The 11,168-nt window shown below is 49.0% G+C and overlaps 1 protein-coding gene across 1 annotated transcript; it reads left to right on the forward strand.

Annotated features, from left to right (window-relative positions):
* Window positions 1-4,409: 4,409 nt before the first annotated feature.
* On the forward strand, window positions 4,410-10,535 carry CRYBA4 (crystallin beta A4). Its single transcript, XM_046025796.1, has 5 exons — window positions 4,410-4,448; window positions 5,105-5,223; window positions 6,558-6,699; window positions 8,142-8,284; window positions 10,262-10,535. Exons 1-5 carry the CDS (start codon window positions 4,410-4,412, stop codon window positions 10,407-10,409), a joined length of 591 nt encoding a protein of 196 aa, XP_045881752.1. The 3' UTR covers window positions 10,410-10,535.
* Window positions 10,536-11,168: the final 633 nt, after the last annotated feature.

Below are 11,168 nucleotides of genomic sequence, written 5' to 3' on the forward strand. Positions count from 1 at the left end.
GCCAAGCGAGCTTTCTGACAGAGAGATCAGAGGCAGGAACTGCCCCCACAGGCTGGCCTGGGGAGCCTGTCTGCTTCATTCTCATGCTATCTGACCTTGGCTCTGGTCTGACTTTCTGCCCCAGGTATAGAAGTCAGGGTAGAGGTGTGAGGTGGGGGGGCTGTGTTCAGGTGAGTTGAATGTTCAGAGCCCGAGTCCTGTTCCTCTACCCACGTTAGGCCCAGATCCCTCCCCTGCTCTTCCCTGACCTGCCTGTAGAAACTCCCCTCCATTCCCTGATCCCAGGGACAGAGCTGGTGGTTGGGAACATGCCTAGACATCTCAGCACTTCCTTAGGGAAGCTCCGAACCCCACCATTTCTTGTGCTCTGCTGGACCCCAGCTCCGAGCATGGGGCCTGGCACAGAAGTCACCCTCAATCCATTTGGGCAGACTAAGTGGTCCTGCCAGTGGAAGCTGGGGTCCAGGGGGAGCAAGGGGAACCAGGATGGGGGGAGAGAAATAGGGTGGGAGAAGTGGAGAGCCACAGAGAAATAGAGAAGATGATGGAACTCGAGCAGGAGGAGAGACGGGCAGTGTAGGGGAGGAGACAGAGGAGACAGAGACAGAAATCAAACGGAGCAATAAAAACTCAGAACAATGGAACAGATGCCAGGAGTCTTCTCATCCAATTCTTGCCTTTCACAAATGGAGACACTGAGGCCCTGCTGGAACAGGTGACTTCTCCAAGGTCCCACAGTAGAGCTGGGGGAGCTGTTGGGCAAGATCTGCCTGCAGTCTGGTGTCCCTGCCCCCAAGTGGTGGTGGCACTTGGTTCCTGCCTCTTCCGTGGGGGTCCCAGAACCTAGCCCCCTGCAGAGCCCAGATCCGCCTTGAGATCACCAGGGCCTGGGCCCAGCTCTGCCGTCTGCTCCTGCACCCCCACCCAGCACCCCCTCACTTCCCAGCCTCCCCCTCAGCCTTTTATCCCAGGCCAAGGCCTGGGAGGGGGGCAGGAAGCACAGGATGGGGCAGCCACTGGAACAGGGGCCAGCATGCCTGTGGCTTGTGTGTGTGTGGGGGGGGCACCCACAGGTCTGGGCTTTAAGGCCAAGCAGTTCCATGTCCCCCGTGGCCATGGGCTGCCTGCCAAAGTGTGGGGGCAGAGGTAGAGGCTGGCCAACCCCAGGCTGGGTGGCTACACCCTGAGCATTTTACTGACTTGGGTCATGTCATCCTCACTACGAGGGGGCATCTCCGGGATGAATCTCATTTGCAGATGAGGAAACCAAAGCAAGTCCTTTCCTCTGCTCTCAGCTTTGTTAGCTCCTCGATGAAATGGAATCGGGAGTCACATTCTAAGTTCTGAAACTTAGCTCTTGAAAATGATGCACTTCTGGGGCGCCTGGGTGGCTCAGTGGATTAAGCCGCTGCCTTCGGCTCAGGTCATGATCTCAGGGTCCTGGGATCGAGCCCCGCATCGGGCTCTCTGCTCTGCGGGGAGCCTGCCTCCTCCTCTCTCTCTGCCTGCCTCTCTGCCTACTTGTGATCTCTCTCTCTGTCAAATAAATAAATAAAATCTTTAAAAAAAAATGATGCACTTCTGCTTTTATGGGAAGAATTGTTTAGTGGTATTTTTTCAGCTACAATTGTATCTGAAGTTAGCATTGACACGTAACACTGTATCAGATATACAATGCATTGATTTGATACATGCATGAATTGTAAAATGATTACCACCATTGTATTAGCTACATCCTCCCTCCGATCACAGTCACTGAATCTCCTTTGTGATTGAGAACACTGAAGATCTTCTCTCAACAACATTCAAGTACATGATGCCATATTATTAGGGATAATCACCATGTTGTACACTACTACATCTCCAAGCTTCCTAATTTTCTAACTGGGAGCTTGTCCCCTTTGAGCAACATCTCCCCATTTCCCCCACCCCCAACCCCTGAAACATCATTTTATGCCCAGTTTCTGAGTTTGTCTTTTGTAGATTTCATATAGAAGTGATATGAGACAGTATTTGTCTTTCTCTGTCTGACATAGTTAACTTAGCATAACGCCCCTGAGGTCCAACTCTGTTAATGCAAATGGAAGAATTTTCTTCTTTCTCATGGCTAAGTAATATACATATGTATGTATGTATACATGTCTATATCACATCTTCTTTATCCCTTCGTTCATAGCGGCGCACTTAGGTCCTTCCCATGTCTTGGCTATTGTGAATAACACTGCAATTAATACGAAGGCACAGATACCTTAATAGTAATCATTTTTATTATTAGCAGCCATGATGACAATGAGAGGGCACATAATACTTTCTGTGTTTCAGGAGTGGTTCTGAACAGAAAGTGCTTTTTATGTGTAATTCACATTTACCCTCACAATACCCCAATCTCTTAGGCTAAGCCCAATTTATTTATTTTCTTTATAGCCATTTTGTACATGAGGAGACTGAAGTTCAGAGAGATTAAGTCACACGCTCGAGGTTCCCAGCCAGGAAAGTGGGGTACAGACCCAGGCTGCCTGGCCCCTAACCTTTTACCTTCAGGGTAGCCTTTCATCAGAGTCATGCATTTGACAAGGCTGCATGTCACCAGCCCAGGAGGGAGCTAATATTGCCATCTTAAAGGTCAGGAGCTGAGATCAGACATCCTCCAGGTCGCCCAGATGTTAGGAGGCAGGGCTGGACTCTATCCACAAGAGTGGTCTTGTTTCCAGCCACACTCTTTCCTCTTGGGTCAACCCCAAGGGTAGGAGTGTAGGAAGAGGGTATTCAAAGTGAGTTTTACAAACCCGGGATATCTGACAGGTGTACTACTGTTTGCACAACATGTTCACACCCACCTGCTCCTTTATTCTGCCTACAGAACCATCTGGAGTCCTTTTTCAATTTTATGGGTCCTGGAGACCCTGGATCAGCCTGCCTTTCTTGCCAGGCCCCCTCTTGCAGGGCCCCTGAACTCCAGCCCAACTGGGCTACTAGCTCTTTCTCATACATACACCCCACGTTCCCACCTCCACACTTTTGCTTAGAAAAAACACTCCTTACATCTCGCTTTGTACACATCCTCCTTACCCTTTGGAGACAGTCTAGGTTAAATGCCACTTCCAGGGGCACCTGGTGGTTCGGTCAGTTAGACATCTGACTCTTCATTTCAGCTCGGGTCATGATCTCAGGGCCGTGGGGTGGAGCCCCGCGTCAGGCTCTGTGCTCAGTGTGGAGTCTGCTTGTCCCTCTCCTACTGCTCCTTCCCCCACCCCCACTCATGTTCACTTGCCCTCTTTCTCTCTGTCAAATAAATAAATAAAATCTTTAAAAAAATAAATGCCACCTCCAACACGAAGCCAATCCTGATTGCCCCTACTGGAAGAGGAAGGCGTGTGGCATTTGTGAATGCATTCTCTGTGCCAGGCTTATTACATAACCTCTCAACAACTCCATGATACGGTCTATTCTTGTCCTATTTTATAGGCAGAAATCGAGGAGAAATGACTTGCCCCACGTCATGCAGCTAGGAAGGGTGAAGTTTTTGGATTCCTTGTCTAGGCCTCATTCTCCTGCTCCAATCAGGAGTCCCATGGAGCTAATTAAGGTAGAACTTCCCCTTCTCTTCTTCATAGCTGATCCCTGAGGGAGGCCACCTGACCCTTTCCCTTCCAGCTGAAGCCAACGCTGCTGACACCTCTCCTTTGGGACTTCAGCCAGGACTGGCTTTTGTTTCGACTGCTCGCATGCTGAGTCGGAGCTTTGTCTCCCAGGGGCCCTCTTCCCTCCCTGCCTATAAGAGCCTGACCTCGGCTGGTCCCACCATGTTCTGGCATATTCTCTGGGTCCGTCTTGGTAAGTCCCAGGCATGGAGAAGGGGTGGGATCCGCGCTCCAAGTGAGCACCGTGGGAGGTGGGGAGACCAGGTCTCCAGTCCTGGGGATGTCACTGTGCCATCCTAAATATCATCCTCGCCCTAACCAAGGTCGGGTCCCCACTGTCAGGACCAATCCCTGTCACCCTCATTTAAAAAAAAAAAATATTCCTATAGTCCTGTTGCCTCGATTGCCACCATTAGAGTCACTTCCTTGAGTCAGGTGCTGTCTTGGGGAGGTTCTCTTAAACTTAGCACCCTGACACTGGCTAGGGCGATCCATCCCGCTGGCAGCTGCAGACGTTTTCCCACAGTGAGTGGATAAATTAATACAGAGTGGGGATCAGAGGCAAGGGGACCCCAAGTGCGTAAGTTTTGATATGGTGTATAGGAAGCAAGTAAGGTAGATGACATTCATCACAGATGGAAAATCAGATCCCATGGGATCCCATCTGCATCCCGATCTTACCCAAACCAGACTTTATCATCCAGAAGGACAGCAGATGGTCAGGGTGGCTGGTTATCATATTCTTCTCTCATGTAGGAAGCTGGCAACATGACCCTCCAGTGCACCAAGTCGGCAGGACACTGGAAGGTAGGAAGAGGCATGAGGGGGTGGTGTCTGAGGAATGAGGGGGGTGCAGAGGTCAAACCCAGGTCCAGGGGACCCTCTTGATCTCCTCTGTTGAATCCCCACCTCACTCTGGGGAACATGTTATGAGGCTCCATTTTTGCAGAGGATGCCGTTGCGGCTCAAAGAGGGGAAGGGACTTGCCCAAAGTTACACACAGGGTCTCGAGTTGAAGTGGGGTCTTCTGGTCCCCAGACTGAACCAGCAACACTCCGGCAGAGAGGGCAAATTGGTGACTGCACACAGTCTTTGGGCAGGGTTTCTTTGGTCCCATCTGTGTCAAAAAAAAATTTTTTTTTTGGAATTTATCATTCGCCTTCAGAAAACTGGAGGGTCCACAGAAAAGTCCAGATAGAGCGATTGTCTTGAGAAATTGGAAAATCTGGCCAGCATTCCCAGGGGACAAAAACAGGTGGCTCTGAACAGAGATCACTCACTTATGGGGTCTGTGCCTTCCAGTCTGCGGTCCTTCTCCATCCTTAATCTACCCGGCCCCTGGAGGCATCTGAGTTTGCAGTCCTATACTTGCCCTGCCCCACCTTTAGTCCTGCAGTGAGTTCCTAATCCCTCATCACCCACAGGACTCTGATGCTGGTCTCCTGTTTCTCTCTCTGTCACAGATTGTGGTGTGGGACGAGGAGGGCTTCCAGGGCCGGAGGCATGAGTTTACGGCAGAGTGCCCCAGCGTGCTGGAGCTTGGCTTTGAGACTGTGCGATCTTTGAAAGTGCTGAGTGGCGCGTGAGTGTGGGGAGGGATCTGAGTTGGGGTGGAGGGGGACAAGAAGAGATCTAGAAAGGGGTGTATTTGGCCCTAACTTCCCAGGCTCTAACTGTACCAGTGTGCCATCCTTGGGTCCGAAGTGTTGGGCAGTGTGCAGGACAGTAGTGTAAGGTTAAGCAGGTTGTGCACTGTGCAAATGTAGATATCATCATTCACATAGATCCTGCGCATTGGATGAGGGAGTCTTTTAGGAGCACACTTTTAGAATCAAGTGTTGGGTCTGAAATGTTCCTCTTAAGCATAAAAAGAAAGAAAAAAATCAGTTGCCAAAAATAGAAGGTAACTATAAAATATATATAGTAAAAAATAATGCTATTATTCTTTAGTTGAACATTGTTGCTGGAGGCTCTGAGCATAAGATACATTGTGTTAAAAGCAAAAGAGAGAGGTTAATGAAATATGGAAGTATTAATGACACACTAATATCACACTGAGTCTTCTATCCATATCAGCACCTTTTTCTGTAGACCTTTCTGTAAAGGTGAAAATGTTCCATGTTTGCATTATCTGACTTGGAACACTGGCCACATATGACCATTGATGACTTGAAATATAACCGTTGCATCTAAAGAACTGAATTTTTAATTTAATTTAATTTGGTTTAATCAAATTTTATATGTTTTAAATTTAATTAGTTATATGTGGCCAGTGGCTACCATACTGGTTAGAAGTTTCTAGACGTTTGGGAAGTAGATTGGAAGGAGAACAATGTTCTCTCTATGTGATTTGGAGTCACTTTATATTATGCTTGTGAGTGCTACTAAGGTCCTCTTGGGTGGTATTTATGCACCTCACATCTGGGAGAAAAAACTCTTTTCACTTCTGCTTTTACAGGTGGGGAATTAGGGATTAGATGGGAGCCGTGACCTGTCCAGGGATATGTCCAGCAAACTGACAGATTCTGCCTGGAAAGAGAAAATAAGCTCAGGTTTATTACTTACATAAGACAGTTGGTTACTTAAGTAGCCAGCAAATGCAAGGTCATCATGGTGGCAGCTTCCTGTGTCCCTTGTCCTACAGGATGACACCAAAAAGGGCCAGATGACAGCAAGGGTGGTGGGCACCATGCTGTTGAGGACCTGCTTCATGCTTCAGCTGTGGCTTGAAGCTCTACCCTCCAGGGTAGGGGTACAGGGGTGCAGCCTCCTCCCTCCTCTCAGTGTGACAACTAAAAATGTCTCTGGACATTGGTTAAATGCCTCCCAAATGGTAACTCCCAAATTATAACCCTTGATCTAGAACTCAGGATGAGGGGTCTCTAACCTCTTGCACTCTCTACCCTCTATCCACAGGTGGGTAGGCTTTGAGCATGCTGGCTTCCAAGGGCAGCAGTACGTGCTGGAGCGGGGCGAGTACCCGTGCTGGGATGCCTGGAGTGGCAACACCGCTTACCCCGCAGATAGGCTCACCTCCTTCCGACCAGTGGCCTGTGCCGTGAGTCCTGCCACCACCTCGTCCCAGTGGGGTTTGGGAACTGACTAAACCAGAGTCCAAATTCTCATGTTACTTCTTCAGGCTCTGTGACTTGGCATCCCTCCCCCCGCCCCTCTCTGAGCCTTGGTCTCTTCTCGAAATGGGGCCACATCCTGGGGAAGAAGAATGGGTGGCATCTGGACCAGATCACCACACACATTGTGACCTTCATGACTTTGGTTATGATATGAGCCCCTGCGTGTTTCACGTCCCTCTTTTCATGACTCGGGGATACCAGGAGAAGCTGAGTGCCAGGGTTGGCAGGACAAGATGGGGAGGAAGGTTCTATTTCTTCTTCCTAATTCCTTATCAGTGTTCCTGATTTTATACTCTAGCTACTGTTTACGGAGTATGCATGGAGGTAGGCATTACTAGCTCTGTCTTACAAAGAGCTGAGGCTAAAAAGATGTATTTTTTTTCTTCAAAAGCAACTTTCATCAATTTAAAAATCATACAAGGTACATAGATTTATCACCCAAAGTTCAGAAAGAAACCCGATATGGCAGAGTAAGAAAAGTCACTTATACCTACATGTCTGAACAGAAGCGCAGTCTTAACAATGCTGGAGACGTCCTTTGGTCTTGTTTTTATTCACAGATTCTGCCTACACCAACTGGTATTCACATCTGTGTCTGTGTCCATCCACCTATATTCCTATGTATTTGGGCACATTTGCAACTTTGTTACAAAAATGGAATTGAAAGAAACGCAGGCTTAGAAATCAGCTTTTCTCACAGGGCAAATTGATCACAATCATCCTCCCGGTGATTAAATCTCATTGACAGCATCATTGTTCCCAGCTCCCCAGAAATTGTGAGCAAGTTCATTTGCTCCTGTATTCCACAGTGGCCCCAGCATTGTGCTGATACAGGGACCCACGGTGGACCATGACTGTGACCATGCTATCCCTGATTTTATGCAGTTTGCAGCTTCTGATTTCACTTTGTCCTCCAAACCATCTCGACAAATGGAGGCGGTTAGTTTCATTTTATGGGAATGGAAACAGCTGAGAAACACTATGTGACATGTCCCAGCTGGTATGTGTGGAGTCAGAATTTGAACCCAGATCACAATAATCCTCTTCTTAGCTCAGTTAACCATCTGATCCCCCAGATGGGGACTTTCAGGCTTGATTCCCTTCCTCTCTTCCTCCCTTATCTTTTCAGTTGTTATCTTCAAGGCTGGGATGAACATCCCCGCCGCTTATTTGTTCCATAGTTATTTTCTCTGTGTACATTTCTGGAAGGGCAAATGGTGCACCCCTTTTGTAAGGTTTTGTTGCCTTATTAGCCTTCCAAAATGTAAGGAAGGCTGATTTGGGGGGACAAGGACAGGGGTGTCTGGAGAGGCACCTGGGTTCTCAGTTGGGTGCCTAGAGGTCTGACCATTTCCTCTGCCTACAGAACCACCGTGACTCAAGGCTGACCATCTTCGAGCAAGAGAACTTTCTGGGCAGGAAAGGCGAGCTGAGTGATGACTACCCCTCCCTCCAGGCCATGGGCTGGGATGGCAATGAAGTGGGGTCTTTCCACGTGCACTCAGGGGCGTAAGTGAATCCAAGGCTCTGCCTGACAGGGAAGGAGAGGCTGCAAAAACTGTGTGCTGGGGATTTTGGGGCTCTGATACCCACATTCCAGAGGAGGACACTGAGGCACAGAGAGGTCTCAGGCAGAATTTGTGGGAAATAGCAGACTCCCATATCAAACTGACACTATGCCCAGAGAATATTTATTGATCCTTGTCATCAGCTTCAGGAACAGCTGGATCCAGGTGCTACAGGTAGGGTTCTTTCTCCCCTTCTTGCTCTGTCTGCCTCATCGTCGTTATATTCACAGGCAATCTCTTCCCAATCAAAGGCAACGGCACAGCTTCATCCTTAATCCAGCCAGCCCCACAGCAAGAGAATACCTTTGTCTCAGTGATTCCCTCAAAGGTTCTAGGAAAGGTTCTCATTGGCCCAACTTGGGTCATGTGCTCAACCCTGAACCAATTGTCATGTGCAGGAAGGGAGTGGTCTGATTGGCTAGGACTGGTCATTGCAGAGTGCGCATATTCCCACATTACCTGAGACGTGGAGGGGTGGAGAGAACAGATACCCTGGCCTGGAGAAATAGGTGTGGCTCAAGCATTCTGCTCCAAGTTCACCAGGAGGAGGGTGACTAAATCCAGCTTCAAGCCCAGACGGGACTGACTCTTCCCACCCTGTTCCCCAGCGGCTGGCTGGTGAATGTGAGATGTGAGGGCTTTCCTTAGGGAGGCCATTGCAACCGGTCTCTAGGTGCCCTTCGGCTCCTGGCAGGGGTGAAGGTGAGAGGTGGTTTTTTGGTTTTTGGGTGGTGGTGGTCTTTTGGTTTGTTTGTTTGTTTTTAAATATTTTATTTGCTTATTTGAGAGGGAGAGACAGAGAGAATGACAGAGAGTGAGAAAGCAAGAGTGAAGAGGAGAGGGAGACGCAGACTCCCCGCGGAGCAGGGAGCCCAACACCAGTCTCCATCCTGGGACGCTGGGATCATGACCTGAGCTGATGGCAGACGTTTAACCCACTGAGCCACCCCTGTGCTCCTGTTTTGTTTTTGTTTTTGTTTTTTTAATTTATTTGACTGACAGAGATTACAAGTAGGCAGAGAGACAGGCAGAGAGAGGAGGAAGCAGGCTCCCTACTGAGCAGAGAGCCCGATATGGGGCTGGATCCCAGGACCCTGAGATCATGACCTGAGCTGAAGGCAGAGGCTTAATCCACTGAGCCACCCAGGTGCCCCTCCTGTTTGTTTTTTAACCATCAGAGAATCTTGTTGTTCCACAGTAGGACCTCTTGTGATTTATTTTATTATTATTATTATTATTATTTAACCCTTTGTGATTCTTGAGTCCACTTCCCTCTTACAGGAGGGGGAATGGAAGCTCAGAAAGTGAGACACCAATTCTTGTCCAGTCCTGAACAATGTAGGGGTCGATGAATGGGAAGAATGACAGCCTTTTCCTTGGAAGGGCTTCTGGCTAAGGGAGGAGGGGAAAGAATGATTCCTCACTTCCTCCCTCCCTCCCTCCCTCCCTCCTTTCCTTCTTTCAGTATGTATTAGCCCCGGTGGCCAGGGGCATTATGCTGTGCACCAGAGAGCCCAACGAACCAGACACATATGCATCCTTACACCCAGGAGCTCACCCAGCTGTCACAGAAGGCTGACATTTTATAAACAATCTGATAATTGTCTAGTTATATGAGAGCTACAGAGGACCAGTAGGAGTGTGGCCTGATTGGAGAACCAGTCCTCAGAACAAGAGGATAAATACAGCTTGGTCAGGGGCTGGGCAAAATATGGCTGGAACAGTGTTCTTGGCAGAGGGAACAGCATGATCACAGGCCAGGTCGTGGGGTGGGAGTAGGGGGAGAGCAGGGCACATTCCGGGCAGTGAAGGAAGGCTGGGATGGCTGGAATGTGTCTGCAGCACCGGTCCCTTCGTCCCTGTGTGCTCACCTTGTGGGTGCCTCTTGAGGGTAATGGTCTGCTCTTCCCTTCCCCAGCTGGGTTTGCTCCCAGTTTCCCGGCTACCGAGGCTTTCAGTATGTGCTGGAGTGCGATCACCACTCAGGCGACTACAAGCACTTCCGAGAGTGGGGCTCTCATGCGCAGACTTTCCAGGTGCAGAGTGTCCGCAGGATCCAGCAGTGAGCAGGGGGACCGGCGCAGTGCCTAGGAGCAAAGGGGAGCCTGTCTGGAAGGAGGAGCTGCAGAGGGTCTTCCGTGCCCACTCCTCTGCCTCCCCCCTGTGGCCCCCGTGAGCCAGTTCATGCACAGTCAGCACGAAAAACAAAAAGTAATAAAAGAGGTCTAGTGCTAGCTTGTGCATTTTGATTTCATCAAGCCTCTCAAGGAACTGATTTTTCCGCTTTGTCGATTTGCTCCATCGTTTCTCTGTGTCCTACTTCGCTCCGTCTTACTCGTCACCATTTCCTTGCTTCTGTTTACTTTGGGTTTATTTTATTCTTAATTTTTCTCGCTTGTAAGGGTACACCCTTGGGTCATTGATTGTGGGTGCTGCTTTTCTCCCCTGGTAGAGTCCTTTAGAGCTCTCAATTTCCCTATGAGCACAACTTCAGCCGCTTCCCCCGAATTTGAATCATTCACTCTGATAGTTCCTGGTTTCCTTTGTGAGTTCTTCGTTGGCCCATGGGTTCTTTCATGGAATGTTGTTTTGAGGGATTTTCAAGATACCGTATTGTTACGGATTTGTTCTCAAGTCCAATTTCAATGCTCGTGCTTACTTCGGCAGCACATAGGTGAAAATTGGAACAATATAAGATTTCAACACTCTAAAAGGAGCCCAGACTTAAATTTTACAGCCCGCCACATGGTCTATGTTTGTTGGGCACTTGAAAACTGCTTAAATTTGGCACTTGTCCCGTAGAGGGTCTGTCGACGTCAATTAGG

The sequence above is a fragment of the Meles meles genome, chromosome 12, assembly GCF_922984935.1.
Source record: "Meles meles chromosome 12, mMelMel3.1 paternal haplotype, whole genome shotgun sequence".
Classification (NCBI taxonomy): Eukaryota; Metazoa; Chordata; class Mammalia; order Carnivora; family Mustelidae; genus Meles; species Meles meles.